The sequence below is a fragment of the Halictus rubicundus genome, chromosome 5 (assembly GCF_050948215.1).
Source record: "Halictus rubicundus isolate RS-2024b chromosome 5, iyHalRubi1_principal, whole genome shotgun sequence".
NCBI classification, from domain to species: Eukaryota; Metazoa; Arthropoda; class Insecta; order Hymenoptera; family Halictidae; genus Halictus; species Halictus rubicundus.
In genome coordinates this window covers 5,812,765-5,839,106 of record NC_135153.1, presented here as the reverse complement: position 1 = coordinate 5,839,106, position 26,342 = coordinate 5,812,765, and the positions used below count along the sequence as shown (strand labels likewise).

Sequence of the window (26,342 nt, the reverse complement as noted above, 5' to 3'; positions counted from 1 at the left end):
ACACGTTGCTCGATGGACATTTAGCGGATGCACGCTCGCTCGTTCGCACGTTGCCGGAACGTGATCGTATCCGTTGCGTAGATCCCTCGGGATCAAGGAAAGTTCGCAACGTTGATTCGGCTAGTGCAACGAAAAGATTATACACTGCGAACGCCGAATTATAACAGTATCAGAATCGAGGTAAGTTAACGCTAACCGTACCGAGTACAAAATTTGACCAATACATTTATGAAAATGATAACACTGAATTCATTTAGATATCCCCGCAATTTTTATAATATAAGCTTGAATGCAAAAATTTATTTGGATTTCTCGCAATTTTTATAACATATGCTTGAATGCAAAAATTAATTTAGTAACTTCTGATCTTTGCAATTACTAAAATTGTGAGAATACATTTATGAGAAACCATAAATTTCTTTACTGAAGCTTGCATTATTATAAAAATTTTAGGAAATTGGAACAAATATAGTTTTTTCAATTTTATAAGGTAATATGTAGCAGTGTATTGGTGCTCGGTACTTTTAGTATGAAAGAAACAAAACCTGAGAATTTAACAGTGCCTTGGGCGTCATTGAAATAAATTATTTGAAGAATAATCAAGATAGTGTATTATCTTATCTGGCTACACTTCGTTTGAAATAATTGTGTGTAAGTTTCTTTGAATAGCCAAATGATCTTTTTTACGTTACATCATTATTTGAATTTAAAATGGAATTCAAATAATCTCTAGGCTATCTAAAATTCTATTCGCTGCGTGTCAAAGTAGTCAACTGCGACAGGCTTACGTATTTCTCTACGGTCTCTCATAAATTACCATATCTAAATTGAATAATTAATATCGTCAATCCGATAACCTCTTCTTCGGGTCAAATTATTTATTTTATTTGAACAATGTCATTGAAATAAAAAATTACTCGAAAATAATTTATTTGATCTGAACGCCAACTGAAAATAAATTTATGTTATTCGTAACATAAGAATAATGAAATATTTAAAACAAACCGAGGAAATTATATAAAAATTACAATCTAGTTTTATTTCTATATTTATCCTGCTTTGAATTCCTCAGATAATGCTAATTAAAAAAGTATTCCCATCATTGTATCACTACACAAAAATATATTTTAATAATAATATATTTTATTAATTGAATACGCATAGAATAAATTGATAAATTGAGCTCTTACGACAGAGACTTGACGTACGAAATTGATGTTAAAACAGAAATGGAGTGATTGACGGAATTAAGTGCTCGACGATTGAATTTCATTGATAAAAGTTACCAGCTTCGTTCGAGCCCTATTAATAAGCGCACCGGAAGGGAAATTGGCTCCGTTTCTGTGGTTTCGCGCAGCGAAACGGGACAACGTTTTCACTTTCGAGATACCGCTGTTTACCGTTTCGATCATCAATGTTTTTATTGCGGATCGATACGCGTAACACCCGTGTAACACGATAACCGGGTCCCATAAAGCTGCTGGGCAATGCGAAACCGTGTTAACACCCTTCTGCAACCTGTAAAACTTTTGTTAGACTCGTGTGGTTCCAATCGAAACATCATTTCAGTACGTTCCTCTGGATGACAATTCATCCAAAATTTGCTACTAGACACTGGAAAATTTTATGCCAGTCGCGACAAAAAATACATCCAAATCCTGACGTATCAATTTTTTAAAACATATTTTTCAACCCATTTCTTCGATACGAATGTGTTGATTCAAAAGTTATTGCGCTAGTAATTCAAAGTAGCTGCCCAAAAATTAGAATTTAAATGAGACGTTGATTTTGGGTAAAAATGGAGCCAATCTAACATTTATTAACTTAAACGAATAGCTGGATTCCGTCCAACTATTTTTAATTATACAATAAATGCTAAAAACAAGATCGGCAATTTAAATAGCGTTTTCCCGTAGCAAGAGCACAGTGGAAAACGGAAACGTCAATTAAAAGATTATTCAATAATGAATTTTCGTTTCGCGTTAATTCACCGAAACGAAGGGGTTAAACGAAGAAAATCAATGTTAACGAAGTAGACAAATGGACGGATAACGGAGGAAAATATGTACATTTAATTTCTGGGAAACCGGAGGTTTTTATCAAAAGTGGTATCAGTTGGGAACAATGGAGGAGATTTTTCTCCTTTTTTTGCGTACACGAACTGTGCGCGCTTCGTCGAAGGGTTTTGTAATTATTTTTCGTGGTTCCCTCTTGTATAATAATCCGTATTGTGCCGGTAGTACAATGAACAGCCACGAATTTAAACGGCCACTTGTCGATACCCGTGCCCGGCTATTGTATTAATTCTATTTATACGGGGGGAAACGTGCCGAGCAGATGCCACGTGGCAATCAGCTTCGTCCACTGTTTTCCAGTAAACGCTGATGCAGATTAGCCTGTGCAGAACGGGATTATGTAAGGTGGCATACCGTCAAGGAATTTATTGTTCGACGCAAGATCGAGCCGAGTCGAATCCCGATCAGTTCCGAGAGAAATCGTCGGAAAATAAATTAGTACAAAATATTGACATTAATATTAATATTTACGATAATATTAAATATTAAATATCACATATTTACATTAATATTAATATATACATTAATATTAAATATTAAATATCACATATTTACATTAATATTGAATATTACATATTTACATTAATATTAAATATTGAATATTTCATATTTACATTAATATTAAATATTAAATATTACATATTTACATTAATATTAAATATTACATACTTACATTAATATTAAATATTTACATTCGTAAATTAGTAGAAAATAAATTAGCGACCCAAGGTCGCGTCGATGCGAAGCATGTGGGACTTGTTACCAGAACGTTGCGAAAAGTACAGTAAAGTCTCGATCTAAGCCAAACGGAGGCGCACGATCTAAGCTCGCCTATCCCCTCCACCGTGCCGAGCACGTGTCACGTGACTAATCCGGTACTGGCAGAGAGAGGGAAACCTCGTCCCCTCAATTCGTGCTTCCTCCCCTCAATTCCTGCTTCCTCCTGGTTCACGGTTTTCTCACGTCAGTTCGCAACAGTGTCGCGTGGCGATCCCTTTTCTCGTCGTTGACCGATCGAAATCGCGTCCGAAATATGAAATCGAGCGCAAATATCGAGCCGAGAGCTATTCCCGGTGTGCGGCGGTGCATCGAATCAAAAGTGATAAATAATATCGGCTCCGGCTCGACAAACATCGCCGTCGCGTTTCGCAGTCTCGTAATAAATTTATGGATGTTTCCGCGTAATACTCGTCGAACAACAATGCCCTTGTATCCGCCGCGAGTGTACCCTACCATCCGAGAGAGCTATAGCGTTCTGACGAGCTCCCTGCGCCCTCCGATAACCATGGAAAGATGAAATACCGATCGCGACCCATCTCGAATCTGCCCCCCCCCCCTCTTATTCTTCCGCTTTGCATCCTGTTGCAACGAGAAACTCGGTGCACCTGTTAGACACGTAATACGCTAGAGTATTATGTCATACCTGAGCCGAGCTATCGCACCGGCTACAATTATGCCAGCCATATTGCTCACTTGTCGCCTTGGTTTGTCGGCCGCAAACAAGGAAAATACATACATGGGAATCCGCGCTGCCATTTTCTATGCTGTTTTTAGAATTACTCTCAGAAATTCAACGTCCCAAATATAAAAATTATTGACGATATGTAGTCAGAGTTGGGCAAATTTTATTTTAAATAATAAATAACAAATTAGATTAAATTTTTTTCGCTGATTTCTCAGCTCATTTCAAGTAACTTTTTCCTTTGCGTAAATGTCCTCCGCGGCTTTGTTGAGGAGTTATTAACGAAAAACGCGGACCAATCATAGCGCGGCTGCAGCGGACTGATTCCGGCTCGACCAATGCCAACGCCGCGCTCAGCGGGATCTCTCACTATAGCCGTGCTCCTATTGGTCCGTGTTTTTCGTTAATAACTCCTGAACGAAGCCGCGGAGAACATTTTCGCAAAGGAAAAAGTTGTTTCAAATGACCTCGGGAATCACCTCTTTCAAGGAAGTACATTTTTGGGACACCCTGTATTTTGCCGATATCGATTGTTCATCGCGGACAGCGATAAACGGTTTCGCAAACGTGTGCGAAAGTGTTAATTTTTCAGTAGTTTGATCTTCAATTTCTAACGGAAATAAAATCTTACTAGGCCGTTACACGCGCGAATACCAAAGTCAATGTGTTCTCCGAGTTATCGCCGCGGTAGAATCGACGTCACAGGATTTTCGGGGCAACGAGTTCGAAACATTTGCCCGTGAACGATCTTCGAGGTGTTAAATATCACGATCCCGAAGAAGGAAGCAGCGATCTCCAAGGCGTCAATTCTCACGATCCGTCCCGAAAGAGCGAGCAATTATCGAGGTATTAAGTCTCATGATCTGCTCCGTGCGAGCAGCTTTTTCGGGTGTCGTATGTCGCGAATATTTTGCGGAGCGTCGACTTTCACGACCGCCCTCGAAACTGCGAACGATAATCGAGACATTGAATCTCTCTTCTACCGATAAATAAACAAATTATCGAGGCAATTAGGTTTCATGAACCGATCAAATCTCTTCCTCAATGACCAAGGTTTTTTAATTTATTTTGTTTCAACCCATATTGACACTAATTATGGTACTACCCGTCCTTTTGAAATACAATAGAAATGTTTACACAAACTAAGATGGGAAACAAATGTGTGTGCAAAATCCTAATGCAAAAATTGAAGAGTTATACTGACAAAATTGGTAGGAAATGGCACTCGAAACCGGAAGCATTCTGGGAGCATGCTTTAATCCATTTGTATTATTAGTGTACTTATATACGTGCGCTATTTTCCTGGTCACATTTGCCCAATGTATAATAAATACAGCAATGTCTTGATATCGTGTACACCCGCTATTCCTTAATCTCTTACTGCTGGCCTCGAACGTGGATAATCGTATATCGGTGAGATAATACAAACTTTTTCATAAAATTTGTTTGTTAGTAATTATTTCTTTGCGGAACTGTTAGCAACATATTCGCGAAATCTTTCCGATTGAAATGAGTCCAAACACGACACCATTCGGATCGCATTTACTCATTTAATTCATTGTATAGTAGAACCTCTATTATCCGAACTCAGTACTTAACTACAGTGCTAGATTGAACCTTCATTTATTTGTACAGTAAATCATGTTGTGTACGGATCGCTTTAAATCGAAATGCTCGCGTATTCACGGATAGTGGGGCGTTCAGGTATCACCGGTTCGGATAATCGAGGTTTCAAACTATCGTGAACTGCACAGGCAAACATGATCCGAATTGCGTCGTGTTTGGACTCATTTTACGGAGAATCCCGCGGCAGAGATTACACAATAAGCGTCTTTGATCCATAATCAATGATCTCAAAGCTGCAACAAATTTTGGACCTTCAGGGACGGCGTCTGTGCAAGATACTGCCTCTAACGAACGTTCTTGAGGTTTTTACAGTAGATTAGACTATCAAGTGCGATAATATCTATTACTGCTCGCTTTCTAGGCACTGAAAAAAGTCTGCGAATGAAAAATTTAATAAAAAATCAAAGAATTGTCGTACCCGAGGGGTTAAAAGACTTCTGTTAGACTGTGATTGGCAATGTTTGCTATGAAAAACATAAATATCGCTACTCTGGTAAGAAAAACAATAAATTGCGATGTGAGAGGGGAGGGGGGGTTCGTCGAAAATTGTTGTGTAAAAGAGGGGCAGTGACGGAAAATCGTCATCTGGTGGAAAGAGACAGGTTTCAGGGATAACGGGCTGCCCTAACAGTTGCATTATCCTTGTCTCGGGTTTCTTTTCCTTTGCGCGCATGCCTTATGTCCTGCGGACACCCGATGCAGCTGTAACAACTGGCCCTGTAAACTGGACCAAATTATATGCACCGGCTCTTTCTCGCTTCTTTCTCCCGGCTCGACCGTTCGGAGAAGAATGCGGATGAGAAAGCACTCGACACACGTTCTCCGGATCGATGTCCAATGCGTGTGCGTGCAAACCGCGAACATAAAAAGAGAGGACAGCGAAAGAGAAAGAAGAAGAAAAACGAGGCGGGGAATAAAAACCGCACAATGTGGCGAGCTGCGAGTCCTCGGGTTTCTTCACCGTGCAACTTCAGCGCCGAGGAGCACGAAGGTCTAGATCCCCGGGGCGATCTCTAGATCCCTCGAACCACTGTCCCCAAGCAGTGATCCCAGAAAAACGGACAATTATCTTCCCGATTATCGTCACATTTTCTTTTCTTTTCTTTTTCTCTCCAATCGCGAAGAAGATGAAACGCCACGATGAACTCGTAAAAAGATGGCGGAAGTCTTCGGGAGTCGAGCGAAGCGATTTATCTCGCGATAAACGCAATTATAATTAATTGACGTCGCCGCGATATCGTGACACAATTCGACGTCGGGTAATGCATGTACGCGAGGTAATTAGAAATCAAAGTGAATGCAAATCGCGTTCTTTTCTTAACAGTTTCTTCCTCGTTAAGTGGTTTTCTATTGAGACCGAGATTGCTTTTAAACCTTGCGTTCGAAGTTCGGTTCGATCGGGGTTTTTGCGGTGGAAACATTTACACGCATTTTGCTTGTACAGATTCAGGACGATACTGTTATAGTAATTCACGGTTCAAACGGCGGTTATGCAACCGGACACTCGTCAAATAATTACGCAAGGGTCACCGGCGCACGATTTCGTATCGCTGAAAACAGAGTTTATCGAGAACCGATTACAGCAGGAGAGTCTCCTTGAAGAGGTAGTTCAAGGTGGTCTGATTAACTCATTTGCACTATAAGGAAATACGGAAAGAAGGCCTTTATCACCAAACTTTTTTTTTTTAATTATATTTAAGTACAAAAATGACCAAGTAAATAAATGCAATAAAAAAAAATAAATTGATATGTATACGCTCCGGTGACAGTAACCAGGAAAATTGAGTGTATATATATACGCCAGTGATGCAAATGGGTTAATAGGAAACAAAAAGGAGTCTATAACAACAGCGACAAGTTACGCTACTATAAGATCATTGTTGACGTGCACACCGGTGGTGGGTGGAGGGGAGGCAGGTATCAATTCTCGTCGTTTCTTTGTAGCCGAGACCATTGTGCACGCGCGGCTTCTACATACGTTCTGTTCGAATATCATTTTCAATTCAGGAAGAAACACACGCCCTCTTCTTGAGACAATACGACGACACGGAGGATTCCAAGATTGCGAGAGGAAAAACGTACGGGAGAATAAAACCGCTCCGCAGATGTACGATATGAATCGTTAATCGCGACTTCGATCGGTCCTCGAGTCGATACGATCCAACTTTATAATGGTAATCGACGTGACTTTCATTGACAAGGACACCGTACCCTGTATATCAACACTTTACCGACCGGTAGCCTATTAATCGGAGTTTTGTTCCCGCTTACCGACCGGTAGCTTATTGTTGTTGCTACGGCAACCAAAACAGAGCCGGATAGAGAAGTATTTACGGTTGTGTGATCGGTAAGAAGTGCGTTCAACCGCTACCGATCGATAAATTGTTGATGCCTCGCTTCAAAACATACAGATAAACTAACGTAATAATGAGATCTCGGAGAACACGGTCAAAACAGAGTATAAAAACGGAAACAAAAACTGTACACAACGAAATAAGACGCGTGGAACGGTCATTGTTTATATTATTGTAGTTCACCTTCCAAAATGAAAGAAATCTCGACAAAATCACAAATACAAACAAAATGTTTGTATAGAGCAGTTGTGATTTTTGTAATTCACCTTCCAATATGAAAGAAAATTCGCAAAAGTGACAGTAGCGAATAAAAAATACACAAGAATGTAGAGCGACTCCCACTAATATTCGGACGCTTTTAAAAATCGTTAAATTTTGTTAACCCGTTTGCATCATAAGGAAATATGAAAAGAAGGCCTTTATCATGAAACTTTTTTTTTTTATTATATTTAAGTACAAAAATTACTACACGTAAAAGAACTAAAGAAATATGAAGATATTTCAACATTATAAGCAAAAATAAATTGAGCGTATATATACGCTAATGATGCAAATGGGTTAATATTGGACTATACGACTTGGATTTTTTAAAAGAAGTTAGCACAATTGGTTTGCTATATAAAGTGAAACAAATTTTTTACAAAAATTACAATTGCTCGAAATTGCAGAAGAAATACTAAAAGTTGTATTTTGCAACTTTTTTATGTGGACTTACATTGAAAATTTAGAAAGTACGATTTGTAGATCAGTATGAATTATGCATATTCTGAGAATTTCGTCAAAATCGGTAAACGTTGCAATGAGCTACAGATGATCCAAAATGATCCATAAGGGCGAAATTCCCTGACAAGGCCAAAATTCTGCTACTTTCACCCTTAAGCTTTCATCGTTAAACGTTTGTAGCTCATTGCAACGTTGACCGATTTAGATGAAATATTCAGAATATGTATAATTCATGTAGCGAACCAATTGTTCTAACTTCTCAAAAAAAAATTCAAATAGTATAGTCCAATATTGACAATGTTATGCGATTTTTAAGAGCGTCCGAATATTAGTGGGAGTCGCTGTATGTACTGAAAAGAAAAGAATTGATTTATGAAGATTTGGCATTCTCCGGTGGGACAAGTTGGAGAATAAAATTCCCAAGGACGAGATATTCAGCTCGCATTAAGAGTCATTTAACGGGAACGTAAACACGCGTAAACAACCGCGCAGTCTATTTATCAGGGAACCAATGAACGCATAATAATCTATGCAGGTATCTAACACGGTATCGAAGAGAGGAGAGAGCGTACCCTTGTTTTATTGCCCGCGTTTGTCTACCTGTACGGGGTTCCAACGTGACGTTTAACACGCACTCACGGTGTGACTCATTATCCCCCTCCCGAGATACCATGGTGCGCGCACGGTGCACGGGGAAGTACACCGTGACCTTTGAAAAGAGAGGTGTCCAACCGGGGGATTCGATACTTGCGGTTCGCATTCAGCTCGCATTCGTCGAGCTCGGCTTATGAGTAATTAGCTCCGCCCTTTGGCGTGCCCGATCTTGCGACCAAACCGACCCTCGGAACAAGAAACGCTGAATGTCCTTCGCGAAACAAGTACTAATTGCCCTCTTCTTTTCATACGCTGGTATTATTTAAACAAAAAAAAAAACCGACCGCAAGATTGTATCTTCGAGCTTACGATATTCACCCCTTTCTGAGCCCCGTTGCTGTCGCACCCCCCGTCGTATCATGGGGTTTTTTCCTTTGTCTGATCATCGGTACAAGAGCTTAGGGAAATTAAAATCGTTGCAGATAAATGCAGAGGATCCGAGATTAAATGTATTTTTTTTTTTTTTCAAAGAATGTACACTGAAAATACTGAACTGAGTATTTCTCACTGAAAAACGGCCACTGAATACTGAAAAACTGAAAATATTTATTGCATCACTGGTGCATTAATTATAAAATTACTGTTTCATTTTAGTGCCAGGGAAAATATTGCTTTCCATATTTAATCGTCCATAAACGCATCTTCGCAATCGCAACGATCAGAAAATAGTAAACCCGCCATTTTGTCCGATCCCGCAGTTCTAACATCAACAGTAATATTAATTGCCGCTATCTCTAACGAAAATAAGTGTGTGACGCAACGAGTGAAAACGGTAATGATGAAATTGAATAATTGTCAATAAATGCGCCTTTACAATCCCAACAATCATAAATCAAAAAACTTAAACGCCGCCATTTTATCGGGTCCCGCGGCTTCAGCGTCAACAGAGAATCTAATGGTCATTATCTCCAACTAAATACATGACGCAATTCACACACTGTACTAGGAAAATATTATTGTGCGACTATTGGTCAAGAGATCGTCTGCGCAATAAACGTTTGCTCGTTAAAATAATGAAGTAAAATGTTAAATTTACATCTTTTCGGATTAGCAGCAGTTAAATTTCTAAAAGGTCACCTTTCTTGTCATCATTCTTCTTTCACATTACATATTAATTCTCTACTAGTCATGCCTACCGAGGTAACTTCGCCGAGCTGAAGACAAGTGAATGATGGGAGAAAAGTGGGACTGACTCATGTGAAAACCCTGCGCTTGTATCGTGAGGTCTCTCGTGACCCTAACACTAATTTTCACTGCTGCGCAGCAATTGCGAATACGAAGTTTCTTTAACTTCTTTGGAACGTTTGGGGCTTTCAGTGTTCAATTATACACCTAAATGCACCTTAAATTATACACCTCACCCAGGGCTGAACTCCTTGCACTGTAACGTCGCGATCAAGATTTCGAACACAATCTATACTAAATATGTATGTTACTAACCCTTAGACTGTTTTTATGGTAACCTCAAATTGTAAAGGCTTTCATGTGTACTGCAGTTCTTAGTAGCTCTTAAAGAAACTCCGAAAAAATTTATATGGTACCTCCGAACATTTTATCACAATGATTTTGACGAATAATTTGTTGAAATATTTTATATCGTGAATAGTATGAAGCAAGGTAAGTGTCCTCCCAGGTTAATTTCCTTTAGATGCAAAGAAAATTCTAATTTGTAGTCGATACAGTGTTTATTCTATATATGACCCAAATGTCTAGTTGATAAAAGTCCCAGAATTATTCACACTGCCGCGGGGTATACCTGTGAGGGGTCATGAACCGAAGCCTCTAGAGCTTCGCTGTCCTTCTAAGAAATTATGAACGTCAACAAATTTTGTAACCACTGCGACCGCAAAACAAATCGTTGTGGAGGGGGTTAATAAATTTTTACAGAATTTTAGAAAATCTGCAGTACGATAGTTCCCAGTCTAAATAAACATTAACCGAGCACTACTAGAGAGGGTGGTCCTTAGGGGTGAAAACTGTTTTTAAAGATTTTTTGGTCTCAATCCCCTAAATTGCGAGGCTTGGTTAGAAAATGTGTACTGAACTTGTCAATTTTCACTGATTTTGCCTAACTCGGGGGGCTGTTTTTCGGAGGGTTAAAATTGTAAAACTTCCGATTGTTGTCCGATTGCTTCCAAAATGTTTGTCGCGCCATTTCGTTAGCAATTTAGGGGGGAGGGGGGGTAATACCGGAAAGAATCGAAAATCGAAAAATAAGGGACCACCCTGAACGCAGAGCCACCCGGTATGTGAAGCGCGAGCGGTTTGGAGGAAATCAACGCGTCCGTACCTCTATTGAATCTGTCCTCGTAGTCATCGGAAACTGGCTTGCCGGAGTCCCTGACGTCGAGGTTGTGGATGGCCTTGGTCAGCCCGTAACAGGCCGATCCATACTTCCTTTCTTCGGCGACCATCGTTTCCTCGACGGCGGTCTCGACGTCGCTGCCGTCCTCGAAGTAGCCGCTCTCGTGCTCGGGGTTCTTCATGGTGGTGCTCGGGGACTCGCAACACTCCAACATGTCAGAGAAATCCCGTCTCTCTTTCTCTCTATCTTTCTCTCTTGTATTTTCCTTCCACCCTCACTGCATAACGTCCGAGAGGACAATGGGCGAACCTGGTTCAACCGAACCACTGGCGCATCGTCAACATCGGCTCTCTGACACCGCTTCGCCGGTAATCGGCAGGCAATGTTCCCTTGCCCGACACCTTCTTGTCGATCCTTTGACACAAATAACAAGCCTGCTTAATATCTCCCGAACTCGTTCAACGGTTCCGCTGATTTGATTTTTTTTTCCCCCTTTTATGGTCAACCGATTTCTCGTGCCGACACTGTTCGCAGGAATTGGACTGGACTCGCGCGACTGCGTTTTCGCACACGATTTCGTGTAACGGGCCGATTGGCTACACTTTCCAACGCCGGTTTTGTCTTTCGGTAACTGATTCGCGATTTTTACTGATCTTTACGCGTATTCGACTTTCGAGAATTTTCTCCGCTTCAATGCAACGGTGTATACAGTGATCTCTCTATATATGTCGCCAAGGCCTGGATGATAAACGTCGCGGAATTATCCCCACTACCACGGGGTATACCCCGTGAGACGCCACGAAGCTCGAGAGGTCTCGGACGTCGAGGAGTGTAAACATAACACGGCTCCTGGACGGTATATGTGTTGTTGACATATATTGAGAATTCACTGTATTTTTGTATCGCTGTAAATTTTTCAGTATGTTTTCTTTTTATTGTGTTGAATTTGAACCTGATTTACAACTTATTGTAGCGAATGTTAGAGGCAGCCAACATTCTGCGCGTCTGCGGCTCTGCTGCCAGTAAATTTGGTTTCGTCTCAGTGCGATTTTGCCGACGATTTCTAAACAGCGGAGCGCAGACGGCGCGCGATGGTGCAATAATCGCGGAAAGATACTTTCGACGCGGCATGACTCTTCGAAAATGAAACAGTCTGCGACAGAGTTTCCGTTTCAAGTGGCCCGAGACGCGCCGATTCTCCGAGCAAACATCGGGGATCCGCGTTTCCACGGTGCAACGGGCCTCGTAAACAATACGCCCTATCAGCGATAAAATTGCTCGGGACCCGACGCGACGAGAGGAAAAAACACGCGTACATTGTTTCAAACTCCATAGACCACTGTCCACGATAAACAGTTGCCTAAACGTTGAACCGGCAGCAACTCGGTCGCCGGTTTCGCCGGTTGGTAACGTCAGAAATCCCCGTTCCAAATAGATGAGTAACGCAGACGTGGGGAAAGGTACCGTTCACTGACAATGTCTGTCGAATCAAATCGGAATTCTTTGCTTCGACACCTTTGTCCACTGGCTGTTCCCGACGACCACGCCAAGTGAACATTTAAATAAAAATTCCTGACAATTCTGGTCTACGCTAATTTTTAGAGGCATTTTTGTACAGAGAATCTTCTCAGAATGGAGCTGGAAAAATTTCTATTTGCGTCTCTAAGAAGAAGTATGGTTTTACAAGACCTTTTTATATTGTTCTAACGGAGTAAATTTAAATGAATTAAAATTCCTGGCAATTCTGGTCTACACTAATTTTTAGAGGCATTTTGTACAGGCTTTTCTCTGCATGCAGCTGGAAAAATTTCTATTTGGGTCTATAAAAAGAATTATACTTTGGCAAGACTTTTTACATTGTTCTAATGGAGCCATTTATAGCGTAGACGTTAGAACAAACATAATGACGAGTGTTTCTCGATACGAGGAAATTTTTCTACCACTTGTTGACTCCTCCAGCTAAAAACATTCCTGCGCTACTCTATTCTTAGCGTCGATCTGCATAATTGTCCAATGACAGCAAATAAATTTTGCAGCTCGTTAAAATACAACCTTTTTGAATGTCTAGGTATACCGTGAACGTGGTGGTTGCGCTAAATTGCTCTAGCGTGATCTTTCAATGGGTCTGCGTAATCTGATGCAACAACGTATGTACGTTGAAAGCTACTGGTTGCGAGAGACTTGAACCGAAGACATCGATTTAACATCTTTCACAGTTTTGTGAAACAGAACAAGCTAATTACAAAGATTCCTAGGCTAATAGAGGTCGAATTTTATGCATTTATGGCAAAAATGGATTGATCAGTAGACTACGGATTTTGCGCACATTTATGACAAAAATGGGCACGTACAATCAAAAGCAGTGGACATATTAAAAAGATTTAAGGACGCCAGTGTATCAGTTTCAGCTTAATAAGATAACTAAAAGAAGAAAGAAATTCTCATCTGGCTCCTGTATCTTGCAATCGATGCAAACATTTTTTATCTTGCATAAAGATCCGCAGTCTATTGGTCAGATACAAAAATGTGGACAAGAGAAGAATTGAATGATGCTGTTACACCCAATTTGTTAGAATTGTTAACGGAGGAAATGCATCGACACCTAACTTCTATTTGTTACAATTGACTTTGGAATTTTTGATTTCCGCTATAATCACGGTGCAGAGAAACAAGCGGTCGAAAGATTGTTTTCCGACAGGTATGCTCCGATTAGCCTCGTTATCGATACTTCTGTGGCCAAACGGTACTAAAATAGGAGCTCGGTTTGGCGGAAACGTCCCACAACAGTCGGCGAACGAGTACCTTGATTCATAACAGTTGTTTCGCCGCCGAAGAGAGAGAGAGAGAGAGAGAGAGAGAGAGAGAGAGAGAGAAAGAAAGGGGAAGAAACGGGCGTTTCGTGTATTACGGGCCAACAGAAGGAACACGTTCTTGCCGGGGGCTCGAATTCCATCGGTTTTTGTCCGGACCCGGAGCTAAGTTTCTGTTGGTTCGATCCCGGGGCGCTCTCGTAAAACCGATCATGTTTTCCACGTATCGTTATAGTTGGTCGTCCGTTGGTCGACAGATAAGAACTGGTCGATAAGCGAACGTCCATCTCTCCCTCTTTCTCTTTCTCTCTCTTTCCCTTCGCTCCTCTAACATCTAATGTACCGTGTACAGAGAATGGAGGTCTTGAAAACCGGATAACCGGATGCGTCGAGCCGCGAGCCGGCTGAACGATTAGTATCCGGGTAATACGGTTACTATTTTCTCTCTCTCTCTCTCTCTCTCTCTCTCTCTCTCTCTCTCTCTCTCTCTCTCTCTATTCCTATCTCTCTCTGTGTGAACAGCAGCGCTCAATTTTTGCAAACTTTGAAATCCTTGAGTAAAAGCGAAATAAACTCGGTCCGTCGAGCATAGAGAAAATACAGGTGCAAGAAATGTAAAATACACAGCAATTTTGTCCTACTTTTCCAGAAGTGGTAGCATTGGATTGCTGAGAGCCTGCCGATTGAAACGAGTCCAAACACGACGCAAATCGGTCTACTTTTACGAACATCACACATAGCGTGTCCTTAATTTTGTTAATTACATGAAATATGAAAGTAGTCCGATGCACGTCGTGTTTGGACTCGTTTTAATCGGGAGACTATCAGCAATCGAACGGTACCATTTTTGAAAGGGTACGACAAGAGCTACTGAAATTGAAATTATCCCTGTTGCATGATTACTGCTTGTGAGTCGCGGCAGATCTTTGATGTCTGTCTCGCTTCCTTTGGTAGGTGCATTCTCTTTCCTCGTCCACCTCCTCGAGGCACTAAGTGGTGGGGGAAGGGTGGAAATTTAAGTGGGCACTACCGTACAAGTCGCGATTAGCGGTGGGCGCAGGTAAAACCGTTCGGGAGACGGTTTTGCGAACGGTTGCGTGCGCTGGATTACATGCTGTCTCTAATAATATAATTAATGCAGAAAGTTAGCCGGCAAAAAAGAACGTCATTACGCTCGGTCGGTATAATTCCGGTCTAATAGACGGATGCCGAGCCTGCCAATAATCTCTGTTGTTGCTACGAAATGCCGATGACTGTACGCTCAGTAAATGACACGTTCTCGCTATAGTCGCCCACCGCGATGTAACAATACTCCCCGTTGTAATCAAAAGGCGAAGTGAAATATACTTTGTGGTTATAGTCGTAAAATATGCTGACACCGATAATTTTGCAACATCGTGAAATAGCCGCGATACTGGCTACACTTGCGTGCGAGTGATTACGATTTTACAATATTCGCGAAGAATGTTGTACGTATGCAACTTGTTTTAACTATTGAATGCTGATGGTAATTTATAGACTCGACTGTAACATTATTGTAATACTGTTGTGACAGTGCGTTCACGACACGTTCGTACAACGGTCATGTAACCGGTCGATTGAGTTGTCTTATTAGCGGAACTATACACCTGCCATACGATCTCATATAATGACGTATTTAAAGTGGTACAGTCAATATACAATCTACGTATGTATCAGTAATCATGTTCTTGTCATGTCAAAAAAAAAAAAGAAGAGTCATATGCATATAGTTACGACTACAGAATACTGACTATAAAAACACAAAATTCTATCTACAAATGCAATCATTAAACCTTGGATGTGCTATTCGTACAGCACTGTCGTGATAGGGCAGTATAATTACGACTTCGAGTTACTGACTACAACCTATACTCTAATCAAAAATCCTAAGAACTACTTATAGATAGAATCGTTAAACCTTGACTGCTCGTATGATATTGTTGTGACAGGGCAATATTGTTACATCTTTAAAATATCACCACAGTCAACTGAAAAATACGAAACACTATAGATGCAATCATTAAATCCTGGCCACACTATTCGCATATCAGTGTTGTGATAGCACAGACGTATTACAGCCCACTCGTTCGTAACAGTTCCGCACTAGGTCAATTTTATTCTCTTATTAGCTGAACTATAGACCCAGCATATGCTCAGATATAATAGCGACATATCTAAACTTGCGATACACGATCTGCCGATTTTTGAAATTTATGATTTTATTTTTATATTTTTGTCCATATGTTGTTTTCGATTTATGAACATTTCTGAACTTATTATATGGTTCCCGTGTCTCGTAACCGACGAAGAAAATGTTCATGTCGCAACCGTACAGCTACGCTAAGTATGGATGACACTCGCGAACTATACGCCCACAAATATTTTTCAACAACCTATTACCTTAGAAGTTCACCGAGGTGTAATATAATTCCTGCGCGACATAGCGATATCATTATTCAATGGATACTTATAGCCGTACCCTCGAGTTTTTAATAACAACGCCAGATATATTTCCACGCGTTACAATCTCCTGAATATTCCCCGAAGAATACATAATCTGCACTTCCGACCGTCCCTTCGCGAGATACGCTTCCATCAATATTGGCGACAAATTCGCTAAAAGAGGCGCTCTCATTAGCGAGATCGCCGACGAAATGAGTACCGCTGCGCGATGGCTAAATCCTCCGTCAACATTCAGCGAAATATCGCTCGGCTCGGTTCGTTTGAAAACGCGTGTCGCACCGACTCCCCGAATTCGACTTCGAAAACACTAAAGGTCAGACGCGTCCGATCGTTGCATCGGAGCCGGAGTAACGAAGGTGACCTTGATGCGACTACAATAAAAAAGAAGAACAAGAAAAACCGATTCGATGACCATGCATCGGGCTTCCGCAACGGACTCTCCCCCCCCCTCTCTCTCTCGTGTCTTCAATAGTCGAAACTACAAACAATCGAGGGCCGAGCAACACACTGGTTAATGGGATTACATGTGTATCGGCTTAACCGTAACCGTGTTACACGCCCGGTGCCGTCCGTACGACAATCGCCTCCTAGCCGGTCGATGTATAAAAAAAAAATATGCGTGCGTGTGTTCCGAAGTCGAGATCGACTCACGCAACACATTTTCGTTCGATTTTTCTCGTCTTACGTCGATCGCTCGTGACGCAATCGTTGACGCGAGGAGAGGAGCAGAGCGGCCAGCTTCGCGCGACAGAACGACGATTCCTCGCGGCTCGTCGATTTTTCGACTCGAGAGAGAGAAAAGGAAAAAAGAGAGAAAGAGAGAGAGAGAGAGAAAAAATAAAACGTCGTGTGTCAAAAGTCCGGGTGTCGCAATCCCTTTCTCTGGTTATGCAGTCGTGTTCCAATTCCTTCGCCGAGTCAGGCAAAAGTGTCGGCACGAACGAAACGGATTGCCGTCGTTATCCTACTGACACACTTAAGTAGCGTACCTTGTACGGAGAGCACAGCCTCGGCCTTGGCCACCTTCAGCGAATATCCGATTCTGTCTCGCCCCGTTTCGGGAAGAGGCGTGCAGCACACACGCGCGCACACACGCACATACGCACGGTGCGACGTGGAGAAAACGAGGAAGAAGAACGAAAAAAAAATAGGCGACACACGAAAATTCCCTCGTTGCGCGATGCCACGTGTTCTGGTTGTTCGGCGGCAGGAGGGACAGAGAAGATATCACGGTGTCCCTTTTCGTCCGATCGAAACGGGCCGAAACGTTGAAGGGTGGGGGAGCGGAGGGGACACCAGGGAGAGGAGCAAGGGCTTCGCGTTGGTATTTATTTTTAAATACGCAACAGGACACTGCGGTATTCCCCTTCGGCGACGTACACGGAAGTTTCCACTATGGTGTGGCCGTGCTGTGCGAGTCGCCACGAGCATATGGTTTCGCGAGAACCGATCTCGCTAATGGGCCTCCCGTGCGACGCAAATCGGCTCGCTTCGGAACAGTTACGTATGTCTGGCGATCGGCGTGACACACGCGCGGAGTACGATCGGGAACCGATCGTCGAAAATGTGTCCCGTCGTTCCACTTTCACTCGACGGAGCAGCACACGTTTACACAAACACGGAACGCTCCCCGTTCGACGGGCACGTAACGAGACGACGACAGACACACACGCGCACGAGGCCCCTCTGTACGCGTACAGGAAAGCGTATACACCACGGAGGATGTATGTACGAACGACACGATCGGGTATGAGGTGCGCGATAACGAGCCACGATGCGCACCGGCCCGAGTCTCGAAGTCGACTGACGACCGCCCCACCATTACGGAGCCGACGAGTCACCCTTCACCGGCGACTAACAGCTGATTTGGAAAACACCGAGACCCGCCCAGTGACGGACACACCACGCCGGGTGCCCCGACCCGTTGCGTAATACCGGCTAATCCGATTTCACCGGTCGACCAGCGAATCGAATTTAGGCGGTGGACCATTTTAACACTTTGTACGCCCAACTGGAAACCCCCAAAATTCCATAAAATCAAAGTAAGTTGTTTAATAAAATAAAAATTGCAAAAAATTAAATGTATGATACCGAGTAATCCTCCAACTTTCTTGCATGTTACAGATCCTAATCAAGTTTAGTACAATGAATATATCAACGTAAAAATTCATTTTAACACCTGCGCAAATAATTCCGTCACCCACAGATGGGTGACGCGGCGACGAACGTGTTAATTATCAGGACGGCTGGGACTCCGCGTCAGTAAGTAATTTTTCTTTAACTTTTGGAGCAGTGGTTTTCGAATTTTGTTATTATACCCCTACTTAAAAATTTAATGTTACGTTATGAAAGTTTATTTATAAGTAAACATTTTCGCGCCTTCCAGTTTGGAAATCGCTGCTTTAGAGAGCCAGTGCCGGATTAAGGCCGTTAAAGGCCCTAAGCACTTTACGGATTTTGAGGCCTCACGATTTCTTAGGCATTTTTGATAATTTGACTGAAAAGCGTTTTTAACCAAAGTTAGAGTTTTACTCGCTCGCTAATGATTTTCGGACGATAACTATTTTTAAGACTGTACCGTGAAAATACTAGGAGTTGTTTTTTACAACTTTTTACGTGAGCCCATATTGAAAATTTAAAGAAATCCGTTTTGAGGACCTGTATTAATTATACAGTCCCGGTTAATGGTGCAACCGCGGAAGGGGTGGTTCTGTGTGGGCAAATAAGTCGAAAATATGGAATAAAGTTTTCGGTAGTTTTCGAGAAAATCGAGTTTGAAAGTTCGGCGAATACGCGTGCTAGGAATCGTCTGACAGGTCTGCTCATGACCAACCAATTCTACTTCTGACTAGGCCCGCAAACTCGGCGGATTTTCAAAGTCGATTTTCTCGAAAACAAGGCACTCAAAAATCGATAGAAAATTATCTCTCAATTTCTTCAAAAAACATTCCCAAAAAGGCCTGGAGATTAGAATTATCATTTAGTTTCACCGAGCATTGGTCGATGGAAAAGCGGATACGTATTATATTTAAATTACAAATTGTGTTGGAACGTTTTTCAAGGATTCTCGAATGAATGAAGCAGCCACGAGTTCGATGAATTTATTGGACAAATTGGTTACAGTTTATTGGAGTATTTTTATTGGTTATTCGTTCACGTCCGAGTTTCGATCGCAGTGCGACGAACAAAGATTGGTCGCGCTGCGGCACGCGTGGGGCGAATCCGTAGATTCACGAAACCTGTTCCCCTACTGTGTGTTGTTACTTAAGAGGGCAGATAATGTTGGTCGGTTCGCGTCCCGGGGATAAAGAAAGTGTCGCAGTTGGGTTACATCGAAGAGAGTTCAAAGTACCACGGTGGAAGGCATGCGCCTTCAAGGAGCACTAAGCGAAGTTTATGATTCATGATACATATACCTAACCGTATCGTTGAGAGCCGTATCATTCGTGTGTTACAACATAACCAGTAATTACTACAGATAACCATCGACAGAAGAGCGAATAGAATATACCTATAATGTCTATAACACACTTGAGACAAGTTGGTCGGTCGTTTGCGCATCAAATCTCACGTTAAAAAATGAATATCGATCGTCGATAAACAGAGCGTCGATTCGATCGATAAAGCCACACTCTGTTACGTGTTCGACGCTCTGTGTGTACACCCTGTATAATTGATTCTAGCCGTTTGAAAGATAGTCTATGTGCGAACGACAAGAATAATCGAAACTCGATGTACCATGTGTTTTAAATGCTGTATACAATTATTCTTGAATCGTTTGTTTGTAGCTGCAGCAAATCTCGTAGATTGGGCAGAGATAATGCAATTAAAATCGCCCGCCTACGATAAGACAATCATTTGAACACCGAGAACCGCGTTTCAGCTGAAAATCTATTAAGGCAACTACGAATTCCATTTCCTTGAACTGGTCGTGAATATTTCATAGCTATTACGTAACGATCGTAGTATACTTCTTTTAGAAGCGTGCTACAGACGATGCTTATATTATCTGTCATGTTTTGTGATTCCCCTGGCTCCAAATGATTTTCTAAGTTTACTTCAATTTGATTCCTCTAACATCAAGTTATTGCACATTTAAGTTTATATATAAAAAAAAAAAACAAAATATTAATTTTATATTGCGAGTCAGATCGTCAACCGGCCTGTATCGTTTATTGAACGGATGCGTGAAAAATGCAAAGCGCATGCTGTTAAGTAGTTGATAGCACACTATGTTTTGATATGCGATGCTAAATAGAAGGCAACGCGAACGCGAAAATGTGACCGATGTGTGAAGTACATTACACAAATCTAATTATAAAGGTCAGCCAGGTTATTTTAAAATGTCTTGTGGCTGTGTGCAAAAGGTGATAAACAATTCACTGCCATGGCAGCATGGTTGTTCGCTTAAACGGCCAACACTTGCCCGTGAACCACTAAATTTAGAATATTCGCACACGCGCGCATATTGGTTTTTGTTCTTTAGGTAGTTCACATGGAAATTCCTTATTTACTTTTAACAAAAGCCGCGGACTCGATGACATTGCACCGTAGCCAGAATATTTTGAGCAAATGTTGCACGTGCAGCATCCTCGTGAGCTATCGACGTGTATTCTGTTACAATCTTTTTACTCGAAGAGGAATTAGAAATAGAACAAGAAACAAATGCACGAGCCACCTCAGGTCAGTGTTAGGTCGGTCATAATATATAGAAATGATTTAAAAATAACCTGGTACATATGATGCGCATTGTGTTGCACCGAGTAATCTTCGATCAATCAAATCGAAACGATAAAATAATATTTTTCAGAGGAAAACAATATAGGGTAAAGGACTGAATTACTCTGGGGGTACCGATTACTGTGCCTATGTTAATCGTACTTATTTCTAAAGCATAATGAATATCCAATTCTTTTCGTTAAAATCAGTTAAACTTCGCCTTAATCCCTCTGCGGACAGCGCCCTTATCTGTCAAACGCTTAAAATCGCTCGTCTTTCAACACGCATGACATTTGAATCAGTGAATTCCTCGTATTAAAACTTCGATTTTTGACATTTCCTTGTCAAGATCTACAGGATTATATAAAAAAAAGTTACAAATTGTAGGTCCCAGGAAGCGAAGTTCGCCCAAAATAAGTATAATTAATATAGACACAGTAATTGGGTCCCTCACCGTATTCTTATCCACGATTAATTTATAGAGACAGATAAAAATACGATTAAACTTCACGGTATAGGAATCTACTGATTTTGAAATCGGGCAGCACATTTTTTTTACTCAAAAGGAACATCGGACTTTTAAAATAGCTGTATAGACAGTTTCCGATTGGTTCACACGTTTCTCTAAAATACCGCAGAAGGTTAAATTTCCTGAAGTAACTGGTTCCATCTCGTAGTAGAAATGACAAGCGAAGATTTCGAATATATTTATGATTTGGAGTATCGAACATTCGCGTGGGTGCATAGAACTCACAATGCCTATTGAATGCTATTGATGCAACAGCTACACGTTCGTTGCAAGAAAAAAGAAAATATATATATATATATACATATATATGAAAAGACACGTTATCGACGGCACTCGTCGACAAGCAGCGTTATCGGAATCGAAGATAAACCAGTTATCTCTGGTGGAATCACGTCGGAATGTGTGAGAAACATAAATGCAACATACCAAATGTCAAGACATGGGTGACTGTCTGTTCCGTGCTGGTATTCTCAAGGATTTCCGAGGGTGGGGGTGGCGGCGGTGGAAGTGGTGGCTGCATGGCGTTCTCCATTCCCCTCTTGATCATCAAACTCGGATGTCACTGACGATGATCCTCGGTCTTTCTCAAAGAGAACACATTTCGTGGAACGCGAGGCACGACGGACCCTCCTCGTCTCAACGAAAACGTATTCGGTCGGGCACAGCGGCGGTCACGCGCGACAAGATTCTCTACTTTTGACGCACGGCGAACGAACGAAAACGTGCGTTCTCGGGCACCCGGTCACTGCGATTGTTTTATTCGTCACGGGAACCGATAGCCGAACTGACGGATTCACGTTGACATCGCGTTTTACATGATTACCACGGTTTTCGGTCCGTCCGTTTTGACGGGCGACGAAGAGACACGCACGTTTTGACACCGCGCAACCGCACCGCGCAACGGTCGACACCGACTGCCTTTAGTTGGTGCGTCAGCCGAGCAGAGCGACCGTACCGACACACAGTAAATGCGTGGATCACATACACGGAGAAATAAAAAATCATCCGTAATCCCGGACTGGGGAAAATTTGAGATAGTTTCGGATAAAATACGAAAAACAGAAATACTTCCGTAATCAAATATTATTTCAAATAGAAATTGATTGGAAATATTATGATTTGTAAATACTTCTATCTTATATTTCAACAAATTAAAATATTTCAAATCACTATTTCTTTATGTAATTACTATCTCAAAAAAAAAAAAAAATGTTTTTGTCAAATCTTGAATTAATCGAAATAATAAAAATATTTATTTCATACAATGAAATATAAGTAATACAATTTGTTATGTAACTCTAAAGAGACCCACCTTTCACGAATTTTGGAATTCTCGATTTCTAACTCTTGTTAGAAAAATGTATTTCTCAATTGTTAGCAAGCAGTAGCAGAAAAGAATTTTATTTTTATATCTTTTTTTTTATTTTTATTTTATTCTGGTCCTTTGACGGGTAGTTCATTGTTTTGTCATTGTTACAGGACAATTATATGCGTTCATTGTACAACCCCTTCAGAATGCAGCTAGACGTGTATATAGCTTTGAATATCATCAGCTGTCGTGAACTTGAAGAGGAGAAGAAGAGGCGTTACGTATTCTCGTCGTTACGAGACAAAGCTAAGAACGATAAGATCGAAACAAAGGGAAATTGAACGCGTGCAAATGAAATCGAGAAATGCGAATATGCGAGCAACATTATTCTTAATATTATAATCAACAAAGTTAATTATTTATCGTTCCGTTTCATTCGATGTTTTACCATTGTGTCAATTTGACACGCGAGAGACACATTAAGTTGCGAAAATGAGGGACGGATAAGGGTTAAAGTAAAATTTGATTTGAATAAGAGTGAAGAATAGTCATTCGTTATTCGATCATTTATCATTCGAGTTATTCGTTATTCATTTGGGAGAGCCTTTATTCGCCATTTTTTATTTCCGGTCATATCCGGGCTAATGTGGTCTGTAATATGGTGGGATTTACCATAATAAGACAAAGATTCCTTAAGTGTGACACATCAATACCGTTATCTACACCAGCAGGAAAACTTTTTTTTTAAGCCACAATAACGGATGCTTCGAGTCCCAATTCAAATTAAGTATTCAAAGTAAGCTCAGAGAAATCAACTTAATTAACTCTTTTATATAAATTCCTTGTAAATCGTTACTATTAATATTGCATTTAGTCTTTTATTTTATATTTCTACTTATTTCAATTGTACGATAACGGAACAATGATAAGTTGCGTTGTAAACAATATACAAATAAAAATGTTTAAGTATTACTAGTATTTTTCCACGGCGCAGTGTGTCTGCAGAAACGAGATGATTTTGTTCGACCGCTATAACGAAACACCTTAATCATCCTCTATTATTAAATGCGATCTCCGCAGCTGAAAAATGGAATAACTCGAAACGAATGAGTACGAAAGAAAAAGGCGTGTAAAATATGGTTTCTCCCCCAATGTTGTTAAATAAATGATGATCGTTAAAAGTAAACAGTGACTTTATTCGTAATAACAAGTTTTTAACAACAGTAAGATGTTAATAAAGGTCATTGTCTAAGCCAGCGTCAATGGATTTATAGTAATTCTTAATAGCCTGAGTTTCTCTGTCGCTGAATAATTAAATCGTTACCATACTGCTTAAGATGTAGTTAAACGTTCGTATTAATAGATCGCATTATTTTCTCTTCTTGCGTTAAACGTAAGGTTTTGAAAGGTAATATCGTCGTTCAATCGTATAATAAGAATAATTATAATTCTCGTCATAATTGTTCTCGCTTAAAAAATTAGAAACTTGTTATAGGTACATAATGCATTTAAACACACAAGTATATATACTTAAGTATTTCGTTGTATCGTAAAATGATCGGCAGGAATAAACTAATTAAATGTTTTAGCGCCAGCGATGGGGTAACATTGCATAGTACAACTCATGAGCGAGCGATGTTACTCGTAACAGTCAGATATTTCAGGTCAGTTGCTTCCCACCACTCTTATTGCCGCTTTCTTTTATATGCACTTGTTGATCGCTCGCATCACTTGTGTGACAAGAATTGAATAACGATTCACAACTTAACGCATTTTGCACTGCGAAATGTTCTCCGAACTTTTACCATTTTGGACGAAATACTGGTATCATGTACTGATCGGTATTATTTCCTGTAGCTTTTTAAAATTATTTTACGACATCTCGAAAGAACGTGCTGTACGTGAAAAAACTGATAAACATGATTCAAAAATTTTGAATAACACTACGGAGCAGCTAGAAGGTAAGGTAATATCCCCACGTTATTGCCACCAGTCTTGGAATTTGTAATGCTAGAGTTCACTGAAAGCTATATGTAATTTAGAATACAAAATTAATTTAATATTATGTCAAATCCATCATGTTTCATCTTATACGATAATAGATACTTCCAATAACTATTCAGAATGTAGGTTAAGACTAATTTAAAGCAAAAGGTTTCAAGTGATAATATTATCTTTAGACATTGGTGGAGAAAGATTCGAAGATTATGAGGAACCTGCACTACCGATAGACTTAGAACATATTCCATACAATTACACAAGGCCCTCAGAAGCGGAGATGCTTCGTCTGGCTTCAGAATTTTATAAAATTGTAGCTGCTAGAAGAACTATAAGATTTTTCAGTCCAGACCCTGTACCAAAAGAAGTCATACATGACATAATAAAAGCTGCAGGTACAATATTATGTAATTACATTCACAAAACTCCTTACACACCCGAGTCTATTTTAGGCACTGCGCCTAGTGGTGCACACACAGAACCATGGACATTCGTAGTGGTATCAAACCAAAAGGTGAAAGAGCAAATACGGTCTATCATTGAAAGAGAAGAAGAAATAAATTACAAGCAAAGAATGGGGTTGAAATGGATAACGGATCTGCTGCCGTTGAAAACTGATTGGGTGAAAGAATACTTGACTACTGCTCCTTATTTGATACTTGTGTTTAAACAAACTTATGGAGTTTTACCAAATGGAAAAAGAAAAGTTCATTATTACAATGAAATAAGCACATCTATCGCATGTGGTATTCTCATTACCGCTATACAAGTATTAACATTATAATACTATAGTTTCTTATACTGTGTACCTATGCGTAATATGGATCTTAATATATGAACTTTATATCTAGTATGCAGGTTTGGTAACTCTGACTTCTACTCCTTTAAATTGTGGACCTGCTATCCGCAACCTTCTTGGACGTCCTCAGAATGAAAAGCTTGTTGTACTACTGCCAGTGGGATATCCAGCAAAGGATGCTACTGTGCCTGACCTTCAACGCAAACCTCTATCCGATATCTTAGTAGAAACTGAGTGACACGCATGTAATAACACAATCTGCTAGCAAACATTCCATCGGAATATCTGCTGTGTTTCGTGGAACAATATAAAATGAGTACATGTAATCATAAATTTATACAAATCCTATGGTTTGTTTTCATAAAAAAACTTATATTTTCTTGAGTATTGTTTGTTGCTTATGAATACCTTACATTACACTTTCGCAAATATATATTATTTATTATAATTATAGAATATAGTTTTCCTTGGTCATGACATGACTTCTGATCTTAC

At 40.6% G+C, this 26,342-nt stretch overlaps 2 protein-coding genes across 9 annotated transcripts in view; one reads left to right on the top strand and one right to left on the bottom strand.

The window, feature by feature from the left end:
* LOC143354018 (ribosomal protein S6 kinase alpha-5) overlaps positions 1-22,921 on the bottom strand; it is a 57,192-nt gene extending 34,271 nt beyond the window's left edge. The window contains exons 1-2 of one of the 4 annotated variants that reach the window (XM_076787679.1): positions 22,168-22,921; positions 11,185-11,613 (exon numbers count right to left, since the gene is read on the bottom strand). In XM_076787679.1, the coding sequence (XP_076643794.1) occupies positions 11,185-11,413 (229 nt within the window). In that variant the 5' untranslated portion in view covers positions 11,414-11,613; positions 22,168-22,921. Of the gene's footprint in view, positions 1-11,184; positions 11,614-17,482; positions 17,631-22,167 lie in introns of those variants that run through there. The other 3 variants (XM_076787677.1, XM_076787680.1, XM_076787681.1) reach the window with 3 other exon arrangements.
* Positions 17,731-26,232, top strand: Iyd (Iodotyrosine deiodinase). 5 transcript variants are annotated; one of them, XM_076787688.1, is made up of 5 exons: positions 17,731-18,755; positions 23,221-24,714; positions 24,908-25,011; positions 25,231-25,817; positions 25,900-26,232. In XM_076787688.1, exons 2-5 carry the CDS (start codon positions 24,605-24,607, stop codon positions 26,083-26,085), a joined length of 987 nt encoding a protein of 328 aa, XP_076643803.1. In that variant the 5' UTR covers positions 17,731-18,755; positions 23,221-24,604; the 3' UTR covers positions 26,086-26,232. The 5 variants fall into 5 exon arrangements, with proteins under 5 accessions (XP_076643803.1, XP_076643805.1, XP_076643802.1 ...); XM_076787690.1 differs by lacking the exon at positions 17,731-18,755 and having other exon boundaries at positions 23,166-24,714; positions 25,231-25,443; positions 25,501-25,817; XM_076787687.1 differs by lacking the exon at positions 17,731-18,755 and having other exon boundaries at positions 23,166-24,714.
* The last annotated feature ends 110 nt before the right edge of the window (positions 26,233-26,342 follow it).